At 62.6% G+C, this 23,972-nt stretch overlaps 1 protein-coding gene across 3 annotated transcripts; it reads right to left on the bottom strand.

The window, feature by feature from the left end:
• Window positions 1-7,940: 7,940 nt before the first annotated feature.
• Window positions 7,941-22,704, bottom strand: RPA1 (replication protein A1). 3 transcript variants are annotated; one of them, XM_087702904.1, is made up of 15 exons: window positions 22,593-22,704; window positions 21,693-21,801; window positions 18,953-19,041; window positions 16,241-16,339; window positions 14,965-15,073; window positions 14,163-14,265; window positions 13,661-13,729; window positions 13,339-13,531; window positions 12,787-12,926; window positions 12,429-12,577; window positions 11,280-11,412; window positions 10,608-10,784; window positions 9,584-9,691; window positions 9,135-9,221; window positions 7,941-8,636 (listed from the first exon to the last, which is right to left on the bottom strand). In XM_087702904.1, exons 1-15 carry the CDS (start codon window positions 22,624-22,626, stop codon window positions 8,526-8,528), a joined length of 1,710 nt encoding a protein of 569 aa, XP_087559030.1. In that variant the 5' UTR covers window positions 22,627-22,704; the 3' UTR covers window positions 7,941-8,525. The 3 variants fall into 3 exon arrangements, with proteins under 3 accessions (XP_087559030.1, XP_087559031.1, XP_087559033.1); XM_087702905.1 differs by having other exon boundaries at window positions 16,241-16,336; XM_087702907.1 differs by lacking the exon at window positions 16,241-16,339.
• Between the last annotated feature and the right edge of the window lie 1,268 nt (window positions 22,705-23,972).

Genomic DNA, 23,972 nt, shown 5'->3' with positions numbered 1-23,972 from the left:
GCGGGAGGGGGGCGGAGCTCAGGGGGCCGGGCCACACTGACCCTCCGTGCTGCCGTTCTCGTCTGGACCCTGGCCTGGGTGGTGGTGATCTTCCGCTGACCGGCCCCGCCTGGAGCCATGCTGACCCTCTGCTCCTGAGCACCAGGGCGTACTCTTGTTCCCTCCGAGGAGGGTCTGGCCGTGGGCCGTTAGTCCATGGCTAACCAGGCGTGGGACTGCTCCGTTGGGACTGCCCTGCGCCCTGGGTACGAGTGGCGTGAGGGGTTAGGAGCCCTGCCAGCCCCCTCCTGGTGCCCCAGCTGAGCTCCCACAGAAGGCAAGGACATCCCTGCCCCTCCCCAGCCGGCCTGGAGGGGCCCATCCTGAGCAGGGCGGCAGGCTCTGCCCCTCCCTCGCCTGTCCAGTCTCGGCCAGAGGAGACCCAGAGGAGACCCTGCCCAGCCTCCCCTCTGGACCAGCCGGAAGGACGCCAGCTGCTCTTTCGGCCCCAGTAGGACCCCCATCTCCCCCTTGCTCAGGATGCATCCCCAGCCCTGGCAGGAAAGACCAGCCAGCAGCCAGAGCCTCCCAGCCCACAGAGAGCCAGGCGGGCGGGCTGGCTGGGCCGGGGGGGCACCTGCAGAGACTCTTGAGCGAAAGGTGTGTCCGTTCTTTTGTAACCTCTGTGTTCACGCATAAAGTAAAACCGGTGCACAGGATCCCTCCCTCCCTCCGTGGCCAACGTCTCTTGCGTGATACACCGGGACAGCAGGGATGAAGCCAGGAGCTCAGAAACTGGGGCGGGGGGGGGGGAGACCTGCTTCAGCACCTGGCTCTTCCTCTGGCTAAGTCGGGTGGGGGAGGAGAGGTGGGAACCTCCCGACTGGGGCTCAGAGCCCCCCCCCAGCACAAAATGGCCTCTGTGCTTTTGCCTCCCTGTGCGCTTGACCGTCTCTTGGGGACAAAAGTCGGCCGGGGGGGGGAGGAGGAAGGGACCCCTTGGGGAGGTCTGGAATTATTCACCACCTGGATTCTGGGAGGAGGAAGAGGAGGGTCTTGAGCTCCTGCAGGGGGGCAGTGAGGGCTGGGCCTGCCTGAGAGTGGCTGGAGGGCTTTAGGAACACTGCTCTGGGGAGCCTTCTTGGATGGGCAGTAAAGGGGGGGGGACAGAAGGCCTCTGAATTGCAGGCAGCTGCGCAGGAGCACCGAGAAGCCGGCGGGTCAAGACAAGCCAGGTCCAATTTTGGGGAGTGGTTGGGCCTGCTTGGCACATCTCCTCTGAGACCCCCCCCCATCCTTTCTCTTAGCACTGGATGCTTCCCTTTCCCCCCCCCCCCCCGGCAAAAGGGACTCTCACCAGCAGAGGGAGCAAAGCATCTGCCTGAATTAGCCATGGGGGGGGGCAGGGGGGCTCCCCATCCTGCACTGCTGAGGAGACGGGCTCTCCCCCTTCCAGCAGCTTCAGCCCACCTGTTTCCACACAAGGGGGAGACAAAGAGGGGGGGAGGGAGGAGGATCATGCAGGGGGCCCGGACAGCCTCATAACTGGAGCACCAGGAAGGCAGCAGGAAGTGAGCAGAGGAAGCTGCAGAGAAAAAAGCTTGGGGGTCCCAACCTTCTAATCATGGTTAGGAAAAAATACTTCTTAGGGGGGACCCTGTTTATCACAATGATCCTGGGGTGCCTGCCTTACAAGAAAGGAGCCCCCCCAAATGGGAAAGAATTTGGGGGCCGCGAGGCAGGAAATGCCTCTGGATTCATCTGGCTGGGCGGGTCCTTGTCCTTTCTGTTTTTTATCCTTAACCCCATGGGTCTTTCAGGGGGGCAACCAAACTCTGAAGCTGCTGGGGGATGGGAAGAGCCTGGGAAGTGGGGCTTCCCTAGACTGCTGCCTGTGGTGCAGACTGCTTCTCCTTGGGCTAGACAGGATGGCCGGGGGGGGGGGGGGCTTTTCCAGGGCTCAGGAGGGTTGATTGGGGTCTGATGGGATTAGGCAAAAAGAGGAACGCAGAAGACCCCGTGGGTGTGTCTGTGTGTGCATATGAGCTGTGGAGTTTGCCTTTTGCTTATTTGGGTTTATTTTTTCCACTACAAATACCTGGTCTGCTCTGAGGAATTAATCTCTGCCAACGTGTGTTGAGGAGGGTGCTTATTATACCCGCTCTTTCCATGGGGAGAAGGGGGGGGAATTCCTCTGCTGACCTGGGAGGTATTCCATGCACGCCACCCATGGCTGGATTCCGGAGTCCCACCTGAACTCAGCATTCTGAGTATTTGGTCTGCAGAGAAAAGCAAGTGGGATGTCTGGGGCTGTAATATAGTTGCAGAGCCACAGTCTGGTTGTGGAAAAGGATATTTGTGGATCTGTGGAGGGAGGGAGGGAGGGAGGGAGGGAGGGGGAAGGCTGTGCCTGGCGTGTGTGTGTGTGAGGGGAGTGTGTGTGTGTGTGTGTGTTCCAGCTTTGGTCTCTTTATCCTGCAAACTCACTCTTGTCTCCCTACAGATTTGGGTTCTGCTGAACTGTGGCTGGTTCAGAGCAGTTAAGCAGAACCTGCAGCTCATGATGGATTGTTCCAGAATCATAGCTTTAGAAGGGACTTTATCTAGAGAAATAACCAGCCAGCCATGGGAGTTGAAGTCCACAAGCTGACCAGGTTAAGAGACACGGGACAAGGGGATCCTTCTGGGCCCTTCCAACTTTATCATTCATGACTGGCTGGGGAATCCTGGGAATTGAAGTCCACAGTTTGCCAAGTTTGGAGACCCCGATCGAGATCCTGCTCAGAGTAGGATCTGCTAAAGCCTTTGGAATTCCTATTTGCAATCTTATTGTGAAAGGCATCCACACACACTCCCCACACCCCCCCGCAAGGTTGCCTTGTCCACAGCGCCTGCAGTCCAGGTGGTCCTCTTAGAGCAGTGTTTCTCAACCTTGGCCACTTGAAGATGTCCGGACTTCAACTCCCAGAATTCCCCAGCAGTGGTTAGGACAGTGTTTCTCAACCTTGGCAACTTGAAGATGTCCGGACTTCAACTCCCAGAGTTCCCCAGCCAGCATTCGCTGGCTGGGGAATTCTGGGAGTTGAAGTCTGGACATCTTCAAGTTGCTAAGGTTGAGAAACACTGTCTTAGAGGATCCAGCCTTGTGGGGCAACGCAGAATAAGCCCTCTCTCTTCCCTGGAGGACAGCCCCCGAAAGGCTGCTAGAGTGTCTCCCCTGGGCCTTTGCAGGCTGAAGGTACTCGGCTCCTTTCCTTGTTCCTCTAAGAATTTGGGGACTTCTGTTCTCTGGATTCTCCTCCTCGTTTTGGCCTTTTCGGCAGCTTCGTCCCATTGCTGGCTCTGGCTGGACTGGCCAGGACTCCCGCATCTCTTTCGCCACCCAGGCTGCCTTCACCCTGGGATTCTCAGGTTTTCCTGCCAGACGCAGGGGGAGTTTCACCCTCCCTCTCTTGGCCCACAGAATGGGCCGCAAATGGGTGCTTTTTAAACAATGGCCGGGGAAAACATAGACGCCTTGTCAAAGAAAGGAAAAACGAATACAAAGAAAGGCTGCTTGGTGAATGTGAAATGAATAAAAGCGAGGGACTCTGGATGGCCCCAAAAGGCTTCAGCCCAAAGGGGGCCCAGGTATCCACACAGGTGCTTTCCTGTTTTCTCCTCTCGTGTTTCGGCCCCTCTACCCCTCTGCCTCGTTGCCTTGGAGGACGGGCATTGCCCACAAGTGACTGTCTGTGTAACATGGTTGGCCTGGGGTGACAATTCGGTTCCCGGTTCCTCTGAGTCAGGTCTGCTCTGGTAAAGCCCCTGCTCTCCTCCGGATGTTTCCGGCAGCCCCCAAGCGTTCCTTCGTTTATTTCCAAGATTTATCTAGTTGCCCAACTCTGGGCCCCTCCCACTCAAAAGGAGAAAAGTCATATTAAAAGAATAAAAAATAAACACATTAAAAACAAAAGAAAAAAAATGGCAGCAAGTCATACTTCTGATTTCCAGTCAACCCCAACCCCCCCCTCTCCTTTCCCTGTGGAGAAACCGAGAGGGCTCCTTCACTGGACAGGCTTCAGCACCTGCTCACCTGGGGGGGGGGCACACATGGAGCAACTCCCCCAGGCTGGCCTACTGGCCTTTGCCCTGCCTGCCATTCCCCCTGGGCAGGAGGAGGAGGAGAACCAGGCAGGGAGAGTCTGCCAGGAGGGCGCCTTTCCTGCAGGAAGAAGCCAGGCTGGTCTGCCTGGGAGGGGCTGGCCTGGCCTTGCAGCAGCCAGTCCAGAGGTGCCCCCCCCACCCGCTGATGCATCAGGGCCTCTGTGCCAAAGAGCAGGAAGCCCCCCCCCCCTCCCCCGAGAGCCTCCTGGCTGGGAATCTCCCTGGGCCCAAAGGGGAAGAGGACAGGCAGGCCACGAGTGGGCCTGGTCCAAGGTGGTCTTCTGGGACTCCCAGAGCCACTGGGGTGGCCGGTCACCTGGCCTGAAGCCCCCTTCGGCTCCCATCTTTTTTTTTAATTTTTTTTTTTTAATTTTTGTTCTCTATATACAATTATAGGTATACATTCACATAGTCATTATTATTCTTTTTTTACATTCATGGTTCTTACACATTTGTCATTCCATTTATAGAATTATAAGATTCAATTTGTGTTGCTTTGTTTACCATCCCTCACGGTTCCACCACAAAATCGCGGAGGACAAAATCGCGCTCGACGAAAGCGCGCATTTGACGTCATCACAGCGCGACGAAAACATCGCGCTGTGATCGAAAAATGTAAAAATAAAGCTAAAACCTTCCCCTAACCCCCCCAAACCTAACCCTAAACCTAACCCTAAACCTAACCCTTAACCTAACCCTAAACCTAACCCTAAACCTAACCGTTAACGTAACGAAAAACCTAACGCTAACCCTTAACCTAACGCTAAACCTAACGCTAACGCTCTAAACCTGACCCTAACCCTTAACCTAACCCTAACCCTAACCCTTAACCTAACCCTTACCTTTATGTGAATCCGCTTGCTTTAATTTTAATTTTATTTCAATTTTTAATTTTTTTCGTCGCGCTGAGATGACGTCACATGCGCGCTTTCGTCGAGCGCGATTTTGTCCTCCGCGCTTTTGACGGGTCACGTCCCTCACCACCACTTTCTCCCTTTCTTTTCTCCCTCCCTCCCTTCTCTACCTCCTTCCTTCCTCCTTTCCCTTCCTTCTTTCCTTACCTCTCCCCTCCTCCTATCTTCCTCTTTCCCTTCCTATCCTCTCCTCCCTTCCCTCTTCCTCTCCTCACCTCTCTCTTCCTTCCCTCCTTTTCATCTCATTTCCTCTCCTCCTCTCTACCTTTCTTTCTCTATTGTTGCAGGTGTCTCTTCCAGCTGTCGACCCTCCCTGGGTGGGAGGGAAGGAAGAGATGCCCAGTTAAGGAAGGGAGGGGGGGGTCCTGTGGGGCTGCAGGGGCTCTGGCTCGGATAAAGCTGTGGGGTCCTGGCTGCTCCCGGAGTTTGGTGGTTTTCTTGCAGACCTTTCATTACCATACTAGGCAACATCAACAGTGCTCTGACTCCTTCGCTGCAGGGCTGCCTCCTCCTCATTGGGCCCCGCGGACGGATGAGTCACGGGCGAGGCGGGCGCTCTTTGTCCCGCAGCGCTCCAAGTAGACGCCGCCCGCTCGCCGCCGCTTCCCTTGGTCAAGCAGCACCGGAGGACGCGCCGAGGCCCCCTGGGGTCGGGCGGCGGGGCTGGGCTGGGCTGTCCGCTTGCCCGACCGGGGGCGGTCAGAGTGGGGCGTGTCTGTGTAATTTGGGGCGGCGTCCTTCATTCTAGAGAGGCCCAATTTCCCAACGGAGGCGGCCGGGGAGGCAGGCAGCACAGCGGGGCATCGTCTTGTGCCCGGCGCGACCCCACCGAGCGGTTGCTGCAGGTAGTCGGGGCGCGGCCAGGAGAGCCGCTGGGGTCGCCCTCGCCGGACTCCCGCTGGAAACCTCCGCCTCTCGGGCCCAAGGTCGCCGCCGTCGAGTCCCTGCCTCTCCGCCCGCCAGGCGCCTTTTCCCGACCGGAGAGCCTCCGACGCCGCGGGCTGCAACGGGGCTCAGAGAAAGCCGGGGGGGGGGGAGCGCATGGCGACCCCCACCCCCCGTGGCGCCCCTGTTCGGGATGCCGTGTCGGCCGCCTCCCGCGCCAGGCCATAAATCCCCTTCCCTTCCCGGGGCTGTTTGTCATTTTAATGGGGTGCTGTAAAATACGGCCTAATGCAACACGCAGAAAAGTGATGCATTTTATTAGGGAAATATTGGCGGCATCTTTTAATGGGAAGCTTTAGAGAGACGGATGAGCTCATTAGCCGCCCGGCGGGCGAGGAACGGGACCCCCCTCCGGCTCCCCCCGCCAACATACTCGGCCCCGCGGGAGGCTCGGGAAAGCTCCTCCGCCCTCGGGCCCGGTAAGAGCCGCGCCCGCCTTGGGGCTGCGCTCGGCGTGGTCGGCGACTCGGGGTCGCTCGGCGGGGTTGAAGCGGCGGCTGAGCCGGAGGGGGTGGCCTGCAGGGCGGGGGCTCGGACGGCTGCTCGTGCTGTGCCCGCGGTGCCTCCCCGCGCTGCAGCCCCGCTTAGAGCTCCGCTCCGGCCGGGCTCCTGCGCCCTTGTGAGGCTCGGCCGGGAGGCTGCAAGGGCGCCGTGGAAAGCGGACCTGCACCCCCCCCCCCTTTCTCCCCTTTGCGGAGTTGGGGCCGAGCCTCGGTGGCTGCGGAAGTTTCCGCCGTCGCCATGGCTGCACTGCCTCCCCGCCCAGGCGCGCTCCGGCTCGGGGCAGAGCGAGGCCTTTCCGAAGAGGAAAGCCGCTCCCCTCGCAGGGTCCGCCCGAGCAGCGGTGGGGAAGCGGGGATCCTCCTCCCCCTTCGGGGCGACAGAAGGGCTCCAGCCGTTGCTCGGCCGAGGCGCAGCAGCCCCCTCCCTCTCTCGGCTGGCTCCCCTCCCGCCCAGCCCCAGAAAGCGGGGCCGAGCCTGGAGCAGAAGAGGCGGAGGTGGCAAAGGACGAGGCTCCTCCAAGACCCCGGGCCCTTGGGGCAGGGAAGCCAGCAGTCAGAGCCCGTGCGGAAGACCCCCCTTGCAGAGGCTGCCACTGGGCTGGGCATCGTGCCAGCCCCCCGTCGGTCAATACAGGTTTCTCCTGCAAGCGCCTTTTCTGGAGTGTATTAATTACGTTGTCGATATCTGTCTGTTTCATTAGTGTATTAAATACATGGATCAATATTATTTATATTATCCAGAGAGGGTTCGAAACGGGGACACGGAGCCGCAGGGCGACTTTGGCCGCGGAGGATGGGGACCTGGGGCCTCCAGGGAAGGAACAGCCCTGACCCCACCCCAGGGCCTCCGTGCTGGGAGTGGAAGCCCGGGTATAAACTGGGGTCTCCACCCGCCACTCGGAGGGAGGGGGAAGGGCTCCCTGTCGGAAGAGGGTGGCGATTTTGCATGGGCCCCAATGCAGATCGGGGCTAGAAGAAAATGCCCCCCCCCCCACCCAAAGGCTGCCTTCCCTACCTCCACTTTCAAGTCAGCTCAGGACCACCACCACCACCACCACCACCCCCAGCATGAGACAGAAACCCCCAACAAGCCTTGTCAGTCTTGGAAGTTTCTGGCCACCCCCTTTTTTAGCTGGTCAGAGAGCCAGTGGGCTCAATGTCCAGGGCAAGGGTCATCCAGAGAAGCCTGGATTATCCTTTCAGGATAATCTTCATATTGACCCCCCCCTTCCCCCGCAGACTGAGCTGGGCCAATCCCCCCCCCCATCACCCTCAAAATGCAGCTCCATCTTGGCACCTGAGAGCCTGGGCTGAGCCACCCCCACCCACTCAGCCGCCTGGGCACAGCGAGGGAAGGGCCCCCCAAGTGAGAATCCATTATGAAAACTAATTAATTGCTTTCCAGTAATGAGAAACAACTGGCGTTTGCATCAAGAGAACTTGGAAAACACCAAGACTTGAACACTCTTTATTAGGAAAGAAAAGGGGCACCTGCAGCCCCCCCCTCCCCATTTCTTCCTCTCAGGAAAAATAGGATAATTTTCTCTGCATAAAAATAGCAAAAGGGGGGGGGGGAGTGAGGAGGAGAGACACTGCAGTGGGCAGCCCAAAAATGGGGTATGAACAGAAGTGAAAAACTGAAGGCGCTGCTGTGTGTGTTTGGGGGGGATGAAGGTGGCAAGATTTCCGTGTGTGTGTGTGTGTGTGTGTGTGTGTGTAGGAGACTCAACGCTTATCGCCCCCCCTCAGCAGGGACCCTCCTGGTCCGGATCTGACTTTGCAGCCCATTCAACGGCAAACGTGGAAGAGATCCACCCTGGATTAAGAATTCCACTCAAAACCCCCAAAAAACTGTCCAGGGTGGGGGGTGGAGGAGTGAGGCCGCCTGGGCTGCGCCATCCCAGCCGGGCCCTTCTGGGCCAGGGGCTTGTGGGGGCTTCTCCAGGGCAGAGGGGGCTTTGCTGCGGAGCGATGGGGGTGGTGGTGGAAGGGGAGAGGGGCCGGCGGGCCACACCCATCTCCTGCTCTGCTCTGGGGCTCAGCCGAGCCGGGCGGCGTTCTTGCGGATGTTGAGGATCAGCCTCTGGCAGTAATCACTGAAGTTGATGGGCTTCACCTCCACGGCCGTGGCCTTCAGGCGCGACTCATCCTTGCAAAGAGAGAGAAGGCAGCTCAGTGGCCGGGCTGGGCACTGCTGCCCCATGGGCTTTGGAGTCCCAGGCATTCAAGAACCCCTGACCCTTGTGCTGAGAAGCGGGAGGGTCCGGTCCTATGGCCTTCACCATAGCAACCTCCCCCCCCCCGCTCCCATGGCCCCCTCCCTTCAGGGAGGCTGGAGGTAGGCTGCCCACCTGGCCCAGAGACCCAGCAGCCCCACAGCTCACCCCACAGCAGTCCCTGGAAATGCCCCACAAAGGGAGCTTCTGCTGTCCCGTCCCCCCAGCCCTGGCCTGGAGCAGGAGAGCCCCGCCTGGTGGGATCCTGACCCATCTGGGGAAGCCCCCCCCCCTCCCGAACCCTGCAAGCGCTCCAGAGGGGAGGGGGGGGCTGCAGGGTTGCAAGCACATCACAGCTGCACAACAATGCAGACCTCTCCAGCCCAGCCCCCCCCCAATGCCTGCCCCCCCCATCTCCCCAATCCTCTTACATTGAATGTCTCCAGCTTGACTCGGATGCGGAATTCGTGGGAGGTGAAGTTGGCGTTCTGGATGACCTCGTCGAAGGCGTGCTCGTTCTGGGCAGGAGGGAGAGACGCCCCCCCCCTCGTCAGTCCTCCCACCCGGTCAGAGCCTTCCGTGCCCTCACTGGCTGTGGGCGCCTTGGCTCCCAGGGGCATCGCAGGGAGGTCAGCCCCCACTCCCCGGCTTCCCTTGGCTCAGCCCCCCACCCACCACGGCAGGATAGACACAGACACCCCCCCCCCAATTGGTCTGAGAGGGAGGCCTCTTCCTTCTGGGAAAGAGCATGGGGTGGGGGGGGGGCAGTGGGAGGCTGGGCCACAGTCTAGAAATATGGGGGGGGGGAGTGAGGGGAGAGCCCAGGGGCCAAATTCCCTCCTGGTGCCAGAAGAGGGGCAGCCCCTGGGGGCCTCCTGACCTTCTCCTTCAGCTCCCCCAGGTAAGCCGTGTTCTGCCCGAGGATGGCCTCCGCAGACTCCTGGAAGCAGGTCAGCCACTGGTTGTCCTGGAAGTCTGCAATGTTCGCCTGGCGGAGGAAGGAAGGAAGAATTGTAGCCCTCCGGCCTCGAGCCCCGACCTGCGGCCTCCTGCCCAGAGCACCCTCCCTGCCCAGCCGCCTCCTCCTCCTCCTCCTCCTCCTCCGGAGGTCCAGTTGTGGGTCCCCTGGGGAGGAGAGGGTGGCCCAGACTCCTTCGGGATGCAACCTTCTGCCCCCAAACCATGAGGCCAGGCAAGGGGCTGCCGGAAGGTGGAGAAGGGGCTGCCCAGAGCTCAGCCAGGACATGGGGCTGCCCAACACTGTCTCCAGGGGGGGGGGGAGGATGCCAGAATGCCTGGCACCTGGCCACGATAGGTGGCAAGGCAGGACAAGCCATGTCCTGACGGCTGCATTGTGACAGCTCCCCCCAGGGAGGCTTCCCTCCCTCCCCTGAGCTGTCCAGAGGAGCTGTGGAGGAGGGGGCCCACCAGCCAGGCAGAGCCCACGAAGAGCTGAGCCAGAAGGCTGAAGCCCCCCCATCGGGGCCAGTCCTCTTCCTCCGCCTGGGGCTCCCCAGAAGCGCCACTACAAACCCAGGCTCCCCATTTGATTTGGGGTCTCCCAAGTGAGGGACCGTGAACCCCGGATGCTTTCATGCCGGGTCTCGGGCATCTTTGCCTTTCACCCCAAAGGCCTGGGATGGGGGGTGGGCAGAGGGGGCACCCAGCTCCTCCCACGGGGGAGGGGGGGTGGGGAGCATGGAGACCTCGGAAGCGGCTTCCCTCGGAGAGGGACCCCCCCAGGGCTGGTGGGCAGAGGGGGCACCCAGCTCCTCCCAGCCTCCATGGGGGGGGGGGGCTGTCGCACCTCAAGACTGAACCCAGGACGGCTCTGCCCTGGAGCAGGTCCCTTCCCCGGGTGCCCCTCGCCAGCCCTTCCAGCTGCCCTCCTGGCTGGGACTCACCGAGAGGATCATGCGGTACTTGAAGTTGGGGAACTCCCGGTCGCACTTCTCGCAGCGGTAGAGCCCGTTCTGCTCATCCACCACCTTCTTGTTGCAGTCCTGGGTGGGGCAGGCCTGGTACATGCAGTTCTCCTTGCGCAGGTACACCACCGTGCCCACGCAGCTGAAGTAGTCCGCCTGGCAAGGGGAGGGGGGAGGAGGGAGGAGGGCTGGTGGGGAGGCCCAGAGGCTGCGCCAGGCCCTGCCCCGCACCCGCCACGCACCCCCTGCACCCTGGGCTGCCCAGAAGGCCACGGCTCCCCAGAATCCCGTTGCCAGCCACCCCGTGGCATGAAGGCAGCCGTCCAAAGTCACAAGGGCAATGAGAGGAAGCCGCTTCCCCACCCCTCCGGGTGCTGCGCCAAGTGGCCGGTAGTTACGGGACCCCAGCGGAACAGAAGCCCCAGGTGGGTGGGTGGGAGGGGCCTCGGAGGTCTCCCAGCCCAACCGTTGGCCAGGACCGTTCCAAGGAAGGGAGCTGGATTCGCTTAACAACGGGGCTGCTTAATAACTGCTTCACTTAGCAACAGAAACGTTGGCTCCACTGTGGCCGTAAGTGCAGGGGGGGGGTCTCCTCTTCCGTTGACTGTGAGATATTGAAGAGAGACCAGGGAAGTCCCCCCACCATCTCACCTTGTCTCCCTGGCCCAGGTTCTCCGCCTTGGCCTCGCTCAGGGTCTTCCAGTTGGAGCTGCCCCCGGGCGCCAGGCCCCCCCGCCCCGAAGAGATGGAGACGCACTCCTGGTGCTGCCCTTCCGAGTCAAACCTGGAGGAAAAGGGGCCTTTATTCCCAGAGGAAGCGTTGGGGGGGGGGCTTTCCCTCCATGAGCCGCACGGGAAATGATTGCAGGGGCCGGCACGGATGGGTCACCCGAAGGGCCTGGCAGGATCGGCTCCCTTCTCATTCGGACCTGAGTGGCCTATAACCGGGGAAGCCAAGAGCCGCCTTGCCTGGCCGGTCTCTGCACTGTGGCTGCTCCCCGGAGGGAAGGCAGGGGGGCCTCGGCCAGGGGAGGGGAGCCAGGAAACCTGGGAGGAAGCAGCCTGGCCCAAGACGGAGCCGGGAGCAGCCGGACTGCCCTGCCAGCCCAACCCTCCAACCCAGGCGGCAGAGAGGCCTCCGGGACAGGGGGAGGCCGCAGCTCAGCCACAGCCGGCAGGAGCTGCTGACGGGGGCAGGGGGTGCACTCGGGGTCCCTGGGAGCCTCAGCCCTGCTGGGGGGGGGCGGAGATTGGGTTTCAAGAGGGAGACGTTCCTGCGGCCCCTGGCGCTCCTACCCAGCCACCCTCTGCATCACTGCCTCACTCTCTTGGGGAAGGAAGACGGGGGCTCCCAAACGGCTGCCCCCAAGGCTTCCTCCCAGGCAGACAGGCTGTGGCCACCCGGAAGGCAGCAGGAGGGCAGCCCCCCCCCCCCCCAGGGAAAAGGCCCGCTTTGTGGGGCCAGCCGATTCGGCCAGCCCAAGACCCTCCATGGGCTCACCTCCCCCTCTGAGCACAGGCAGCAGCCCCGTCCCCACCCTGGACCTTCAGCTCCCCCCTCCCCACCTTCCTGGGGAACCTGACCCCCATTCTCTGCACAGGCTTGGGGTGGGCTGCCCCCTGGAGGCCTCAGCAGCTCAATCTGGAGAGGGGGGCAGAGGAGGGCCGGCCGTCCCTTCGGTCTCCCCTGAACCACAGGGCGACTGGACTGGCACCGCAGACCCCTGGCTGCTCGGCCTCCCTGCCTGCCCCACCGACCGACCGACCGACCGACCCGCCAGGGGCGCAGAGCCAACTTACCAGCCGCGCAGCTTGAAGGCCTGGGGGCAGTCGGGGTTCAGCAGGAGGGTGCTGGAGGAAACCACAGAGAGGCTCCGCCCCCCAAAGTCCGAGACTCGGGCCCCCCGGATGGCCACCACCGGCTGCCGGGAGCCGTCAAACTTCTCCGCCTGCAGAGCCGGGAGGGAGGGGAGGCCGTCAGGGCAGCCTTGGGGGGGGGGACTGGAGCCAGGAGAGCCTTGAAGGGCCAAGAAGAGCTGCTTGCCCCCCCCCGGCCCCTGTGGAGACCAGGGAGAGCTTCCCCTCGGCCCCCCTGCCCTGGGCCCCAGCAGTCCTAAGCCCAGCCTGGGGGGGAAGCAGCAGCGGCCCCAGCACTTACGTCCACGCCCCAGAGAGTGACGGTCACGGTCTTGCCCGACGTGTCCACCAGGTGCAGCTCCCTCTTGCAGACCTCCCGGTTGGAAGACTTGATGGTGACCGTCTGGGTCCCCTCGAAGCTCTTGCAGACCCCGATGACGTCTGGGAAAGAGGGCCAGGCTGAACCCCCTCCTCCCCCCCCCAGGAAGGATCCCATCCTCTGCTGCCCTTCTCAGCCTCCCTCCCCCCCCAATAACAGAGAACCTCGGCTTCAGCCCCAGGAGCTCCCTGGCCCACAAGGAGGGCAGCCCCCCTGCCGAAGAGGAGGCCGGGGGGGTGTGTGTGTCAGCACCCTTGCAAGCCCCCTGGACGCAGCCTCCTCCCCTGGGCATCTGGCCCCCGAAAGGGAAGCTCGGGGCAGCTTCTCTGGCAGCAGCCAACAGAGCTCCGGGGGGGGGGGGGGGGCCTCATGCCGCAGCGGCTGTTGACGGGTGGGGCTTTTCGCCAAAGCAGGAGCTGCGCAGCCCCCCAGTCCCACCCGAGAGTGCGAATGGGCCCCCATGGGCACACTCACCCACGAGGGAGTCCTTGCTGGCGCTCTCCAAGTCCCCGATGGCCACAAAGTCGAACTGGACGGAGGGCAGGTGCCCGGCGTCCTCGCAGGGAACGACGGAGGTCTCGTTGGAGAAGGTGATCTCGTAGTCGTTCTTCACGGAGGTGTACTGCTTGTTGGCCGTCTTCAGGTTCCCCTTGGAGAAGTAGTAGACCTGAGGAGGAGGAGGAGGAGAGGGGGGCCTTGAGGGGCAGCTCGGCAGGGGAGTCGCTAAGCGAGGACTCTTCCGCCAGGCCCCACGCACAGAGCTTCAACCCTCCCCACACACTCCTCCCCCACGCACCTTGTTCAGCTCCAGGAGAGGGAAGAACTTGTCCACTTGGTCGTTAAAGGCCGTTGCTCGGATCTCCCCCTGGAGAAGAAGAAGGAGGAGGCTCAGGGAGGCGGTTCCCTCCAGGGAGGCCCCAGGGCAGCCCCTTGACCAGGCCTCTGGCCATGGGGCCCCACCCGTCCTGATTGCCCGTTCTGGACAGGCTGCCCACAGCGATCAACTCCAAAGAGAAGCACGTGGGGGAAGATCTAGCGGGTAAAACAGCCCCCCACCAAAGCCAGCAGCCCTCGCCCCCCCACCCCCCCTCTTCCACAGAGCTGGGAAGGGCCAGGGGGGCTTAGAACTGGCCCCCCCTCCTGTGCCCGCTTCAAGGCCTCTGCCCAGGGGAAGTGCCGCCTTCCAGGGGGGGTTGAGGGGACGGCAGCCGGTCCTGCCCACAGCCGTCCAGCCCGTGATGCTCCGCCTTCCCAGAACAGCCCCCAAGGCCCCCCCCCCAAGGCAGCCCACCACTCACGCTCTCGTCCACCATCTCTATGGAGAAGAGCTTCCCTTCCCCGCGGGAGTTGCTCCAGGTGCGGATCTGGCCCTTCTGGGTCACCCGGGCACAAATGGTCCACCTGGAGAGACACACACACGGCAGCCACAGAGGGAGCTGGACCGGCTCCTCTGGCAGGACAGACCCCCAAGGCCCCCAGCCCCACAGGGAGCCCAGGCCGGCCCACCCTCCACAGGGCAACACGGCCCCCCCAGGCACTTCAGCCCCCCCCCTTCCCTTCCAGGGCTCGTAGGCTATTGAGATTCTTGTAACGCTTTGTATTTCTGGCTTTATTATTATGGGCCCCGATTCCCCCGGAATTAATTTAGGCTTTGGGTTTGTTGAACCGTCCCATTCCGCCCTGCGCCCCCTTCCTTCCGCTCCCCAGAGGGAAGGCCAGGCGGCCCAGAGCCCCAAGGGGTGGGGGGCACTGGGAGGAAGGTGGGCTCCCATTCCTGGCTCCGGCCTCCTCCCCCATCAGGTTCCCCCATGGCACCTCGGCCTCAGGAAAGGCCAGGGAGCCCCAGGGGAGGAAGGCCCGGCGGACTCAGCCGCTGGGGAGCCCCAGAGCGCTATATGGGCCCACAACGCAAAGCCTGGAAAGCGGCTGTGGGGCTCGCGGGGGTCTTTGCCGCACAACAACTGAGATGCGGCCTCTGCAGGCCACTACTCCAGAATCAATCACCGCCCCCCGGCAGGGCATGGTCCCACCACCGCTGCCGGGCCGCACAAAGGAAGGGAACGCCGGGAGGGCTGGCGGCCAGGGCAGCCTCCCACTTACTTGGACTGGTAAGGGTTCAGGCTGGCGATGGGCACCACTTTGACCTGAGAGCCCCCCGGGGTGCTCAGGAGGCTGCTGCTCCCCGCCTTCCCCAGCAGTTTGGAAGAACCTGGGATAAAGCAAAGTTTCCCACGTCATCGCTGGCATCTGGGCTGCTGCCAAGCCCCCAAGCAGGTGCCCCGGGACGCCCGGGGACCGACTCTGTCCCCCGGAGAAAGGGGCCCTTCAGTAGCCAGCAACGCCCTGCCCCCCCGCCCTCTGCAGGCCCCCATACAGGTCATCTGGCACCAGGGGGAGAGCCAAGGCCGCCCCCTCTAAGCAACTAAGGACGGCGTCCTCGGGAAACAGACCCCCATTTCTGGCCTAGGAGAGACCCCTCCCCCCTTCAGTGCTCCCACGGGGAACTAACCTCCCCCCCGGAAGCCCAGGCATGGAGGGGCTCTGGCCTACAAAGGGCCCCAGGCCGTCTGGGGACTCTGCTCCCAGGGCCTCGCTGGAGCCTGTCCCTGCGCAAATGGCCCCAAATGTCGGTTCCTGCTCCAGAGCCCCCCCTTCCGTTTGCCCCTGCAGGGCACTTGGGGGGAAGGAAGGGTCTCCCTGGAAAGAATGAAGCTGTCTGTCACCTGCCAAGGCCAGGCAGGCTCTGCTCCTGGAGCAGCCATTAACATCCCCGCCTGCGATAATTATCTGCCAGCTCTGCAGATGACGGATCCCTCATTGCTCATTAAGCTCTGCTGTGACCTGACGACGGGGCTGAGGTTTTTTCAGTTCTGTGCCAGCTTCCCTTTCCAGCTGGGAGTCCCCCGCCTCTAACAAAAGGCCCCCGGCCACCCGGACGCCAGCCCAGCTCAGGGCCAGGGGACCATCAAGGCAGCGGGAGAAGCCACGGGACCCTCTGGTGGACCTCTGCCTGCCTGGGGGCTTCCATTTGGGGGCCCAGAGACAGAAAGAGAGGCCTGTTTCAGGGTGCCCGTCTGTCCCTTCTTCCCAGGGGGCAGCTTTTCCAGCAGGGCCCCTCCCCTGCCACTCACTCCATGGGGCAGGGTGGGTGGGGGAGACTGGCTTTGGGGACGGTGCCCCTCCCTCCCGGCAGCTCCCTCTGTGATACGGCCTCCGGGGGGGTGGGGGGCAGCTGCCCTGAAGTCCCCCCCCCGTCTCTGAGGGGCCGAAGAGAGGCTGGAGCCGGACGCTCGGCTGCTGCTCCCAGCCCTGGGTTTGGAGAGAAGCAGAGCCAAAGGAGAAGCAACCCCCCCCCAAAGGCCCTTCCACCCCTCACCTGCATCCGGAGACCCCCTCTGGGGCCCCGCTGGCTTCCCTGGGAAAGGGCTGGTTGCTGGGCTGGTGGCCACGGGCTGCCTCTCTGCTTGTCCAGCTGCTGTTCGGGGGAGAGGAGGGGTTTGTGGGGTGAGTGGCCCAGCTCTCTCCCTGCGGACACCCACACAGGCCGGGAGAGGCCCCACTGCGCCTGAACCCCCCCACCCCCACGGGGACCCCTCCTTCCCCCTCTGCCCCCCTCAGAGCAAAGGGGGCATCGACTCGGGCAAAACAAGAAGGGGGCACGCCAATGTCCGGGGGGGGGGCAGGAAGCCTGTGGCCCCCACTCAGGACCTTTCAGCGGCCTGGAACCGCTGCGCCCCCCAGACTGATGGGGGGGGTCCTTAGGGGCTCACGGGGCAGAAAACCGGCCCTTCTTAAGGAAATGGGGCCCATGCAAGGGATCCTCTCTCACCCGCCGGCTGGGGCCTTTCAGTCTGCCGCAGGAAGGAGGCCCCAACCCAGAGAGGCTGGGGCTCCTTCGGCCAATGGCCAGGGCCTTGGTGGCCAGAGGGGAGGGAGCACCGATCTGGGGGAGGCATCCGAAGGGGAAGGGGGGGAGGGAAGTAGCCCCAGGCAGGGGTTTTCAGGCTGGGCCCCGGGGTCCAGGGGGAGGGAGGAAGAGGGGAAGCTCCAAGCCCCAAAGCTAAATCTCCCACTCCTTTGAAGCGTTCCAACCCCCCCACCCCCACCCATCCCTAGGGAAGCAGGAGGAGGGTGCAGGCCACCTGGGGGCCGCAGGGACTGACCCAGCCGCCCCTTTGGGGGATTGCCTGGAAAACACCTGAAGCCTCTCCAGCCGGCTGATGAGGAGGCCCACCTGCCTTGACCCCAATCCCAGCTCTTCACCTGCTTCTCCAGCTCGCCCAGGGGGTCTCCAGCCAAAGCCGTGGGGGACAAGGCTAGCAGGCGCTGACCAGGAAGGAGGGGCTGCCGCTGCCCCCAGTTTGGGCAACTAGGGCAGAGCTGGGGCTGGCAGGGCTGCCCCCCCCCAAGCACACCGGCCTTCTCTCGCCTGTCACACAGCCTGCCTCCCCCAGGACGGCTGATGGGAAATCGGCTGGCTGACCCCGAGGCCCCCCCTTTCCTGGACAGAGGCCCCCCCATGCTCCCTGCGGAAAGGCGCCACTGGGGGGGGGGTCCTTGAGCAAGCGACACCCCCCATCCCTGGCAGAGGGCCGGAGCTGCTCTGAGTACCCCACGGGAGCCCCCAAGGAGAGCCAAGCCTTGCGGCAAACCCAGACTTCCCCCCCCCCACTGCTGCTGCCCCCCCCCCAGGACAATGCGGAAGAGCCCCTCTGCAGCCCTCGGGAGGCTCCTCTTCCAGCCCCTGCTGTCCCTTATTCTTCTCTGAACTTCCCTCCCACCCTTGCAGAGGGGGCTCTTCAGGCGCCCGAGGAGGATGTGAAGCAGGCGAATGGATTTCTGCTCCAAGAGGAGGGGCGGGTGCAGCGCTAAAGGTGTGAGATGATCTCAGCGGAGCGATTTCTGCAGCAGACCCTCCTCCCTCTGCCCGAGAGTGGGGAGCCAGCGCAGCCCCCGTCCCTCCCTCTGCCCCCCCCCCCGGAGTGGAAAGCCTCTCTTACGCACGCACGCCCTGTGTGTTCATACATGGGGGGTGTTTGCCAGCTGCTCTCCAGCCCCACTCCCGGGGGGGGAGGGGTCCCCTTTCTGGCATGCCAGTGGGCACCTTCAGAGCACTTGGCAGCCCAGAGGGGACCAGCTCAACTGGGGGGGGGGGAGGCACAATCAGGGAGAGGCAGTGGGAGGGGGAGCCTCCACAGCGGCCCTTTCAGGACAAAGGTAGTCCAAGGAGGGAGGAGGAAGGGGAACGGATTCCACGGAACCACAGAGGCCACGGAGCTGCTGTGGGGCTCCCACGCAGCCACTGGGGTCAGGGATTCCAGAAGGGCTTCGGCTCAAGGGATCCCCAAGGCCGACCTGCTCTGACCCACGAACAGAAAGGGCTCCCTGGGCTGCCCCTGTCCTGCGATGGGCCCAGGCAACGGGTGCCCCAGTGCAGCTGGACCCAAACCCTGGACAGCAATGAGGAGAGCTGAACAAGTCAATGCAGCCGGGAGAGCCGCACTCCGCTCCCTCCCCCAAAGTGGGGGTCCTGGGATTCTAGGAGGCCCCCACTCCCCTCCTAGGCCGCTCCGTTTCAGGAAACGGCTGGCGAGGGTTTCAAGCGCCAGAGTTAAAAGAAGCCGGGCCCAACTCCCATGCGCCCCACGGGCTCTCACAGCTCTTGGGAGGCGCCAGAGGGGGAGCCCCTGGGGACAGGGTGGGCAACCTCAGGGAAGGGCTGAGCTGGTGCCCCTGCCTGGCGCCCCTCCCTGGGCAGAGAGACCATGGGCCACCCAGAGCATTTGATCTCTTCACCCCGAGGCAACGTTCGTCTACCCACGAGGCTCCCCTGTGGCTCAGCCACAAATCACGGCCGGTCACGGTTCTTAAAGTGGGCCTGTCCCCTGCGGCTCCAAGCCCACGAATGCCACCTGCTGCGGCTCCTGCTGGGCCCTGTGATTCCATGCCCATCCCCCCTCCCTCAAATACCTACCCCAATGAAGATCAGGAGAGGCAGGAGGGGCAGGAAAGCAGCCATGATTAAGCCAGGTTCAAAGGCTCCGGGCAAAAGGCAGCTGCCAAGGGCCAGCCAGGAAAGGTGGTTTACCTTCGGTGTACGGCACCGGATTCCCAATCTTGGCGGGGACCGCATGACCCGGCCGCAGAACCTCCATTTCCATCAGGACCACCACTCGCCTGCAAGGAGAAAAAGGGGCTGGCTCCAGGGGGCTGCCGGAGGGGCCCACCGGGAGAATCCTAAGCCAGCCTCCCCTCAGATTCTCCCCATCAGCCAGAAACGGCTCCCGGGGACCCTGGCTTCCCCGCTTCTTTTAGGGCTAAAAAGGAAGGCACTTATCGGGAGCTGAAAAGGAGGCCAGGCGGAGGGAGCTTGCTGGACCCTCAGGCCCCCTCGGAGGCAACGGCCGAAGCAGGCAGAGGGCCCAGGTGGGCTGAGCTCCCGACTGGCACTGCAGAGGCCACCCGAGGGAGCCCCATGGCCACCGCAGTCTGGCTCCTCTACCGACCCCAGAGTGTTTTCCAGGCCAGGGCACAAGGGTGCACAGAGCCCAGGACCGTCAGCCCATCCGAAGGGCCCCGGTGACCAGGAGGGACCCCAGGGATATCCCGGCAGGGCAAGCAGGCAGGGGGGCTGCCCAGCAAAAGCGGCATGGAGGGTCGAGGCCGTCAGACTGGCAGTCACAAACACCCGAAGGGCAGAGCCTCCTTGGAGGGAGAGCCAGGCTGAAGTCAGAGCCTGGATCCCCCCCCCCCAAAAAAAAACCTTCTCTCTGGCAGAGGCTCTCAAGGGCTGCGGAGACCCTTCCCTCTCGGTGCCCGAGTTGCCCGCTTGAAGGTGACCTCGCCCTCCCCATTTTGCAACTCACGGAGCCCTTCTTTCCTCCGCCTCCTCCAAGCGCTTTCCGGCCAGCCTGGTGCCAGGAGAGACGCCAAGCGGGAAGTCGCATCGGCTTCGCTTCCATCCCCCCCAGGCTCAGCTTATGACCTTCCAGTCTCCCGCAAGGAGGGGCTGGAGGGGAAGAGCCGGCTGTGCACACGGGCTCGTCTTGCTCTCCCACAAGAGGACAGGCGCTTCCATGCAGCACCTGACTGGCGCCCAGCCCCCTGCCCGGACTCTGCCCCAGTTCCTGTGAGGACGCAGTGGTCCTGCCTCGGCCCACAGTGACCAGTGGGGAGACCCTGCACGGCGGCCAAGAACAGCCCACATGCACATCCCCACACGGGCTGAGGGCCACGGGACCCAGCCCTCCACTGAGAACCCGCCTAGCTCCCCTTCCCGTCTCGCCCGCTCCCCACTCAGCTATGGGCTGGGTGCAGGAGGGGCCCCTCAGTGGCCCTGCATTTGGCACCACAGCTGGTCTTCCCTCCCCCCCTCCGCCTGCCCTGTGCTTTGCCTGATTTGATGCCCCCCACCCCGTCCTGATCTCCACACCAAAGGGCCTCCCCCCCTCCCAGCTGTAAGGGAGCTGCCTGCAATGATCTTGGGGTCCCTTTGGTGCCCCTGAAGCATCCTTCTGAAGGGGAGGGACCAGGCCCCCTCCAAGCGTGTATCACCACCGATTTGCAGAAGGCTGTAAGGATATCGGTCTCTCTCTCTTTTCTTTTGCCAACGCCTTGAGCCGGGTGGCATTTTCATGGCGCTGTCTACTACGGTTCCTTTCTGGGCCAGCTCCTGCCCACTCAGATGCCATTCAAAGATAAGTTGGGCTGACAGAAGAGAATGTTTGTACTCAGGGTTGAGCTGCGGGGTCCCTGGGGCTCTCTGAGCTCGGTTGTTTTCTGGAAGACGTTTCACCACCACCCCACTCCCCGTCCCAACTAGGGAAGAGTTTTGGTCACCACACTATAAAAAGAAGGTTGAGACTCTAGAAAGAGTGCAGAGAAGAGCAAGCAGAATGATCGGGGGACTGGAGGCTCAAACAGACGATGAAGGACCAGGGGAGACAGGAGAGCATCTTCCAATATTTGAGGGGCTGTCCCAAAGAGGAGGAAGGGGGGCAACATATTCTCCAAGGCACCCGAAGGCCAGAGAAGGAAGAATGGATGGAAACTGACCAAGGAGAGATTCAACCTGGAAATAAGGAGGAATTTCCAGACAGTGAAGAACAATCAACCAGTGAAAGAGAAGCTGCCTTTGGAAGTTGTGGGAGCTTCATCCCTGGAGGCTTTCAAGAAGAGACTGGACAGCCGTCTGTCAGAAATGGCGTAGTGGGGTCTCCTCCTTGGGCGGTTGGACTAGATGACCTCCAAGGTCCCTTCCAACTCTGTTAGATCATCTGCTCCCTCCTTTGATAATGAAATGTCTTTGAGAAAAGAAAGGAGCTCAGAGGGCACCAAGGACCTCGCAGGGGTCGGGATTTCTGTACCTTCCTCCCACAAGAGGCATCCTTTGTGTTGCCCTCGACCCGGAACCTGCCCGCCTCTCCTACAACCAAAGTTAGTTTGAACCCAGAGCTGCAGCCGAGTGCCTGAGCCTACGCCCTCTTTCTTTCGGCTCCTGTCTTCAGGCCTTCTCACCCTCAGGAGGGGCCAGACGGGAGACGTTGGGGGGGGGGGGGGGGCTTGGTGGCACAGTTACTGGCAATTCTGGCTTGTTATTCTGTGATAACACAACAAAGTCGCATCTCCCCTAAAGCAGGGGAGAGCTCCCCCCCCGTTCCCCCCTCTTTTCTCACCCTCTGTGCGCCAGGAATGATTCAGTGATTTCCGTGGGCGGATGGAAATGGGGACGTTTGTCATTTCACAGACGCATCCGAACCATCCTCCCTCCCCTCAGGCGCCCTCGGGGGCCCCCCTCCTCAATCCTTCCTTCCGGACTCAGCCGTTACCTTCCGTCCTTCAGAGTGTTCACGATGAAGCGGTCAATCTGGCAAATGGCATTGGCGGTCAAGCTCTGGTCATCCACCAGAGGGTTCAGCTGGGTGGCCAGCATGAAAGCTGCAAAGGGAAGAGCGGCAGGCGTGAGGACCTCTGGAAGGCCGGAAGTGCTCTCCCCACACAGAGAAGTGTAAAAGCTCGGCTGCCTTTCACCCGTCGTCCGATGAGGGGCCCAGGCGCAAACCAGCCTTTCCTTCCGCAAGCCGGATTGGATCAAAGGTTTGCGATACAATCCGTGGCATTGCTGCAGGGTTGCAATCGTCCGAAGGGCCAACGGCTTTTTAATTGTGGGGCCTTGCGCTGGAGCCTCTATGCACTGAACCCCTCCTGCTCTTCCCTGGCTGAGCCTCCCCGCCCAGAGCCCCCTCACAAGCAGAGCCAGGGCAAGAAGGGGGTCCCGAGGAGCGCTGGGCTGCCCTGGACGAGAGGCCTCGGGGTGCCGATCAGGGCTGCCCTGTTGAACAGGCCCTGGCCTCCGGCTCTTCCCGGAGCATTTGCCCCCACCAGCTCCTTCCTACCATTTATAGGCCTCCTGCAGCGGCCGCTCCCACCAGGGCCTCAGGCACCCATCAGCCCTCCCATCCGAGGGGCTTTGAGAAGGGATTTCGATCCCTCTGAACTTGATGGGAAGCCTTGTGCTTGTTCCCGGGGTCCTCAGCACAGGAAGGGGGAGGAGGAATGGCTGAACCGGAGATCTTCCCAGGGGATACGGCCGTCCCCCCCCCACCCCGAGGCTACTCTTCCACCCCCACCCCCCGCCTGGGAGGGTCCCTTCACTGACAAGCAGGTGCTGATCCCTCAGGGACCCCTTGTCCTCCCTCTGAAGCCCCCCAAGGCGCCTGGGTGCTTACAGGAGAGGGTGTTGACGCCGTCGCTCATCAGCATCCGGTAGCGAGGGGGCCCGTTCCCCGTGGAGATGGGGCGGATGCTCTGCGGGGGAGAAACACAGCTGGCTCAGCCCGGAGGGGGCTCCTTCCCAGCAAAGAGGAGCCCGGCTGCCTCTTCCCAACCTCAGGGAAGGCGTCTCCTCGTCCCAAAATCAACCGTACGGACGAAACCCAGCGCTCCAAATACATGGCCAGTCCTTGACTTACAGCCACAAAATTTTCATTGTTAAGTGAGACAGTTAAGCGAGTGTTCCCTCATTTTATTTGTATTTGTATTTTATTAATATTTATAGGCTGCCCTTTTCCCTGCGGGGACTCAGGGCAGCTTACATAAAATAGGGAGGGGGGTGTAAACAATAAACATAAAACAATACATAAGAGTAAAATAGTACACAACATTCATTCTTCATTCGGGTGGGGACAGATTGTGATCTTATCCCCAGGCCTGACGGGATAGCCAGGTCTTGAGGGCTGTGCGGAAGGTCTGAAGGGTGGTGAGGGTACGAATCTCCACGGGGAGATCGTTCCATAGGGTCGGAGCTGCCACCGAGAAGGCTCTCCTCCGCGTGGTTGCCAGTCGACACTGACTGGCGGATGGTATTCGGAGGAGGCCTAATCTATGTGATCTTATAGGTCGTAGGGAGGTAATTGGCAGGAGGCGGTCTCTCAAGTACGCAGATTTACGACCTTTCCTGCCAGGGTTGTTAAGTGAGTCACTGCAGTTGTATAATGGCACGGTTGTTAAGTGAGTCAGGCTTCCCCATGGTCGCAAAAGGGAATCACGTGACGCCCCAGACACTGAAACCGTCGTAGGTTCAGGCCGAGTGACCGTGGGGGGGGGGAGAGGCCGGAAGGGTCACTGAGCGGGAGAAGCGTCGCAGGTGCCTTCGGGGGGGGGAGCTACTCACGATCAGCCTGCAGCACCGGCCGCTCCACCGGCTCCGCCTGCAGCATGGCCTGCAATGGGGGGAGGGGAGAGAAAGAGAGAGAGTCGGCGGGGGAGGCCGAGGGGGGGCCCGGGAGACCCCCCCCCACTGCCCCCGAGACGGGGCCGGCCTCGCTCACCGCGATGGAGCCCTCGCTCAGCCTCGCCGCCGCCGCCATCCGCCTCCTCCTCCTCTTCCTCTTCCCGCGCGCGCTCTGCCGGGCCCCGCCCGCCGCTGTCACGTGGCCCCCGCCGGCGCCCCCGATTGGCCGAAAGGGGCGAGGGTCGCCCCGCCCCCTTCCCTTCGCGCGGGGCATGCCGGGAGGATGGAGCTGCTGCCGGCGGAGCCGTGGCGGGCGCGTGCGGGGCGCCTCTGGGACTCTCTGGGGGCGCCGCGGAGGGAGGAGCTGAGCCGCGCA

Source organism: Thamnophis sirtalis, unplaced genomic scaffold (assembly GCF_051295495.1).
Source record: "Thamnophis sirtalis isolate CommonGarterSnake01/CBP01778 unplaced genomic scaffold, rThaSir2_p1.2 scaffold_17, whole genome shotgun sequence".
Classification (NCBI taxonomy): Eukaryota; Metazoa; Chordata; class Lepidosauria; order Squamata; family Natricidae; genus Thamnophis; species Thamnophis sirtalis.
The sequence above is the reverse complement of the archived record's forward strand: the minus strand, read 5'-3'. Positions and strand labels throughout refer to the sequence as shown.